General features: G+C 43.2%; 1 protein-coding gene across 1 annotated transcript in view; it reads right to left on the bottom strand.

Annotated features, from left to right (window-relative positions):
* Positions 1 to 1543: 1543 nt before the first annotated feature.
* Positions 1544 to 6000, bottom strand: part of RSPH6A (radial spoke head 6 homolog A) — a 32520-nt gene continuing 28063 nt past the window's right edge. The window contains exon 7 of the mRNA XM_073599032.1: positions 1544 to 1842. Coding sequence (XP_073455133.1) covers positions 1608 to 1842 — 235 coding nt within the window. The 3' untranslated portion in view covers positions 1544 to 1607. The remainder of the gene's footprint in view (positions 1843 to 6000) is intronic.

The raw sequence follows: 6000 nt of genomic DNA, 5'->3' as shown, positions 1-6000 counted from the left end.
ATGTTGAGGGCATACGGTTCGGGGGGGGGGGGGGGGGCGCTCGCTCGTCCCCACCCTCTTTCCTGACCAGCTGGGCTGTGTGCTCGGATAGGTGTCTGGTATGGATTTTGGGGGGACCCCACGCCATTTTTTTGCCGTAGGGGGGTCCCCTTAAAATCCATACCAGACTTAAGGGCCTGGTATGCCCCGCGACGGGGGTCGCGAAGGTGTCAATCTCGCCAATAAAAGCGGCGAGTTTGACTTCCTTTTCTAGTCTCGTCGTACCCGAGTCACGTTCAAAATGAACGGACTTGTTCGTGTGTGGGCAAGTCTGTTCATTTGGAAAGTCCGCCGTAACTCCGTCGGGAACTAGGTCTGCTGGAAAGTCCGGTCGTGTGTAGGCAAGTCCGTCCGTAGTCCGGTCGTGTGTAGGCAAGTTCGTTCCTAAAAAAAGTCAGTTGGAAGTCTGTCAAAAGTCCGTCGGACCAGTCCGGTCGGAAAGTCCGCCCGTGTGTACACTGCATAAGGCTCGATTCACATCTATGCATGTTGCTTATGAGCGTTTCTGCAGTGCTTTCCACCATGATTTGTGGTGTGCATTTTTTATGATTTTTTTGAAAGTTTGTTGTTAGGCAGATTTAAAAACACAAATTGTGGCAAAATCGCAGTAAAATGCACTACATGCTTTTCTACAGCTTCTCCATTGAAGTCTACTGAACCAAAAATGCAAAAAAAGCACAGTTTTGCGCTTAAAAAAGTCCCTGAGCCACACCTCACACCTATACAGTTTGCTTTTTATCCGTTTCTGCAGTGCTTTTTGTGGTGCATTTACGTTTTTTGCACATGCGGTTTTTACGTATTTTTCCGCACTTTTTTAATGTGTTTTGCATTTTTCCATTTTTCTTTTTTTTTGGCCAATTTGTTGTTGGGTTGATTAAAAAATGCAAAAACGCAAATCACGGCAAAAACACACTACATGCTTTTCTGCATCTTCTCCTTTGAAGTCTATTGATGGATGGATGTGAACATGTCCCATGTTAAATGAATTGTAGTGCATTTCTGCAAAAAGCATTTAAAAACGCATTGGTATGAACCAAGCCTAAACTGGTTTCTGCAGCCTCTTCTTCGCTATGCCCCAGCAGTCACATAGCATGTCAAGTCAGCATAAGTCTGCTGTGGGTGAAAGGCATTGAGGAACAGTCCATCTCTGGAACACAGGGGAATTAGGTAAGTAAAACTGCTTTTTCATAGACCTAAATATGTATTTACTCTTTGCAGCGTGGGAGAATTTTTAATTTCCCTGGAGTTGGACTTTATCAGCAGAAGCAACAAAGTCCTTCAAATCTTTCTCTCAGCAGCTTAGCTCACTCTTCTCACCCTTCATACTTTGACTTAGCAGCCTTCCATCCTTGTAATTTTTGGATGCAAGAACAGAGCAGAAGCTCTGCCGGGGAAGTGGAGCTGCTGACAGAATGACTTGAAGAACTTCATTGCTTCATTTAATTTACACAGAATACAATAAAACAACATCACATACCTAGAGGTAAATATTCCACCAAACATGAAAAGTAAAACAACGTTTTATTAAATATACTGTACTGTTTAACTGAAAAGAGCATAAACCAATTTTATTCATCATCTTCATCCTCCTCTTCTTCTTCTTCCTCCTCTGCCTCTTCAGCAGCAGCTGCAGCCTCTTCCTGTGCAGCCTTTAGAGCTTGTTCCTCCTCTACAGTGGGGTCCACTGCTTCTGTAATCTCAGGTCCACTGGGGTACTCTGCCTGGGGTGGAGGAGGTGCAGGGGGGCTGTATCCTTCAGGGCTGTATTTCACCCCCCAACCGATGTAGATGTTTTCAAATTTCCTGAGAAGCACAAATTACTAACATTAACTAATACGGAAACGCTTCTTCACAGTAAGAGTTGGCCGGCTCAGTAGATTGTTTTTAAAAAAAAGAGCTGGATGCATTCCTAAATGCACAAAATATAACTGGATACTAATTTTTAGATATAATAATGCCAGGGGTAGTGGTAGTTTCAGGGAATATCTAATTGTCTCTTGGGAGATCATAAAGGATTTTTTTCTCCTCCCCCAATTGGGGCAAATTGGACCAGGCTTTATTGTGGTTGTGGGGGGGTGGGGGGTTGCCTTCTCTTGGATCAACTGTGGGTATGGAGGTTTTCTATTTGTGTGTTTTGTTTTTTTTTTTTTATTGGTTGAACTAGTTGGACTAGTGACTTTATTCAACCTAACTAGGTAACAATTAAAGAAGAACTCCAGGATAGTGTTAAAATCTGTACAAAACCATACATTATGTGGCTACTTCAGCAAAACCGCTAATGTGATACTTCTTAAAAGTGAACATTTTGTATAAAAACCGATGACGTAATTTCTTACCCAGCTTCTTCTTCAATCCTTAGGCTCTCCTATGAGGGATCTCAGACGCTGTGACCTCACTTCCCATTGCTGTTTGTCATTGCTCACTGAGACTACAAATCCCATCATGTCCAAGGATTTAGAGTCAGATCATTGTTCTACTCATAGAAGACTGCCCACACACACAGCTGCACACTCTTCTTCTACTTTCACATTTTGGGGATGTGACACTATATATTATCCCCACAGTATTGGGAATGGATGTCATGATATTTTCATAAACTGGTCTCTCAGTGAGGTCATAGGAGGCGGGACAGACCAGAAGTCTCCCGGCCCAACACTAACTATGCAGGACAGTGGGCGGATCAGTCTGAGTCTCCCGGGTCTGCCCACTGCAGCGACGCACTTGCTTTATAATGGACTACAGGGGGGAGTGTACAAGACTGGTGGCTGGGGGAAAAAAGGGCATACAGTATCAGCCTCTGGTCTTGTGAACAGGATATGAGGGGGATGGAGGGCTTTTCATGTAATAAAGAATGCTGGATTTCTCACTAGAAAAAGGACTATGTACAAGAACATCAACTAATTTCTTGAAAGGTACGGAAGCACCTGTCAGGTCACCTGAGACCAGGTGACAGATGCACTCTGTAGGAGTCGGAAGTGCACCACTAGATAGTGGACCCTAGGACTGACTGCTGCGGATTGAACCCTGGGAGGTTCAGGAAGCAGGTCTACTGGATCACTAACACAGATCCCACTGGGAGCTAGAGCATAGATTCCCCGGGGCACGGAGTCTAAGAGCCAGCAGGGGTTCAAAAGAGCCTCTAGTGGTGAGGATGGACTGTGCTGCAGTCTGGCTCCAGGTCGTGGCCCCTAGGGTCTCACAGCTCACGCTCACAGTAGACTACAGGAGAAGAGGAAGGAGGCAGCAGGCTGGAACAACAAGGAAAGTAAGGGATAGCCAAATGTCAGGGCGACTAGCAGACAAGGATAAACATAACACGCCAAAGGTCAGGGTCACAAGCAGACAGGGAAGGTCGAGAACAGGCCAAAGTCGGTAACTGGACTCAGACATAGGAAACACAGCAAGTACACACGAAAGCTAACACACAATGGTTGATCAGCACTGCTGGCTTGCAGTGCACAGGTTAATATAGGGTTCCCTAATAGGGCCTGGGGTGGGGCCATGCTTAGAGGAGAGGTTATAAAACCAGCCAGGTGTGAGTGGTTGGCGTCTTAGTCTGAACACATGAGGAGAAGGTAAGCTGACAGAGAAAAAAATACTGCATAACAATGACAGCACCTGTATTTGCATATAAAAACATTTTTTTTCCTGGAGTTCTGCTTTAAGCAATTTGATTCCAATTTTTAATGAAAATTGAAATATTACAAAAAAAAGTGTAACACCACTTTTTTTCTGTGATCTGAGCAGTAAAACAGTGTAAGCACAATGCAGTCTTTATTATTGTAGCTGTTCGTCCTTTAGATTTCCTTTCCTATCACCTTTTGCCTGTTAAAATGAAAAAATCCCAATTTTTATTTGGGAGTTTTTGTTTGACTGACTTTCCACTGGAGGTATTTTTAGTTGAAGGTTCCAGTATCAGAGGAGTCCTTTTCTTTTTCACATTATTGCTGGGGCTGGACGGTCCTCAGTGATGCAGAGAATATTCTGAGGAAATCAGCATAGTTGTGCTGTGAGCCTGGGGTGACATTAGGATACACTCCAAAAGGAAGTGGGTTCAAAGATTTTAGGTGTCATACTGTTTGTAAGAGGAATGGTGCTGGACCACAGTGCAGTGAGTCTCAGGGAAATGCATTTGAGAGATGAGTATTACAAGAGCTGTTTTTTCCCCTGTTTTTACAGGTGGGTTTTTACAGGTGGGGTATCTATTAAGCCCAACACCAGAAATTAGAGAAAATGTATCCTTGCAGTAGGATCTTCCTGCAAGTACCTATTCAGTCTGGGGTTAATAAGGAGAAAGGAAAAGTTGTAATACTCACCTTATTCCATGCTCAAGCAGTGCCTCTCCAGCAGTGCGAGCGGTCCCATGAAGCCTCCTCTCTTAAGTGCTCCCAGCCTGGGTCACTCTCCTACCTCCTCCATGTACAATGTCAGTTAATAGCCCCGATTGTTCATCATAATGCTGTTGAGCCACCTGCAACCCTGAGCGCCAGAGGTAGAGGAGAACAGTGGTGCAGCCAACCTGAACGGGGGTTAAGGTAAGTAATGCAGTCTCTATAGCTACCCCTAGACCTAACAAGCATTTAACCCTTGATAATTGTGTAAATTGCCATGCTAAAATGACCGTTTAGGCCCCTGATGATGTCACATATGACAAAACGCTTTGGGAGGAGCTAACGCACGTGACATAGCCACGCCTACTTGGACTGGTAATTTTTGTGAAGCATTGTTTGGAACCTCTATCATGCATCTTGGGATTGTTATGCATACAAAGTGTGTATTGTTTTTATTCATGTTAGTAGTATTCATACTTTGAAGTGCAATAAAACCTTTTAGACCATTTTACACTGTGGATTTTTCTATTTTGATTTTACGTGGAATTTCGTGCATTTATGGTTGCTATTGATGTTACCATTGATTGGATTCATGAGATATACTGCTGAACTCCAGCCAAACAATATAAATCAGATCTCTGCTTGATGGGATTTTCATATTTTTGCTGATCTGACTCTGTAATGGAGTCCTCATGGTTTGGTAAGAGTCCATTGCTTGTAGTTAGTTAACCTCCCTGGCGGTATGATTATTTCGGATTTTAGGTGCTGAAAGCGGTACAATTATTTTGCATGAAAATTTGGCGTTTTATATTGTAGGCCTGTAATTCTTAACAATAACACACTTAAATCTGTCCAAACAAGAGTCTAGTAGATATCCCGGGTATGATGAAGTTTGAAACACAAAAACATAAATTATAATATAATAAATAAATATAAATAATTAAAAAAAATATATAATATAATAATAATAAAATAAATTTCCCCACGATTCACTATCGCTCAATTCTGCAAATGTTCTAATTTACTATCGCTGTTTTCTAGCTGGTCTAAAGCCACTTTTGACGTAAAGGGACACTTTTTGGTTGCTATGGACAATCTCCAGTTTCCAGGCACTAAGAACAGTATATATAACATAAAACTGCATGCAGGGCATGGGCCAAAGCACTGGGGACAAAAGGGATGTGAAATAATTTCATACAGTACTGTAATCTGTAAGATTACAGTACTGTATGTGTTATGGTTTGTACATTATTTTGAATTTGCCGCCAGGCTCCGCCCCCGTGCGTCGCGACGCTCACAGGGAACGGAGCCTGGCACGGAGAGGCTTCGGAGGAGACAGAGCCCGCAGACACAGCGGGGGACATCGCAGGATCTTGGGGACAAGGTAAGTAACTCCGCACCAGGATCCTGCAATGTAATCCCGAGTGTGGCTCAGGGTTACCGCTAACGGGACTGAAATTTAACCCCGAGTCACACTCGGGAATACCGTCAGGGAGGCTATGGCTCACGTGGTGATTATCAAAGTTGATTGAACACTTCCTTTCTGCACTGCGATGTTTTGGAAGACCTAATCTGGACTTATTTTCACTTATATATGCACATGTTTGTTTTATATCTTATATGTTATTTT

The sequence above is a fragment of the Aquarana catesbeiana genome, linkage group LG09 (assembly GCF_042186555.1).
Source record: "Aquarana catesbeiana isolate 2022-GZ linkage group LG09, ASM4218655v1, whole genome shotgun sequence".
NCBI lineage: Eukaryota > Metazoa > Chordata > Amphibia > Anura > Ranidae > Aquarana > Aquarana catesbeiana.
The sequence above is the reverse complement of the archived record's forward strand: the minus strand, read 5'-3'. Positions and strand labels throughout refer to the sequence as shown.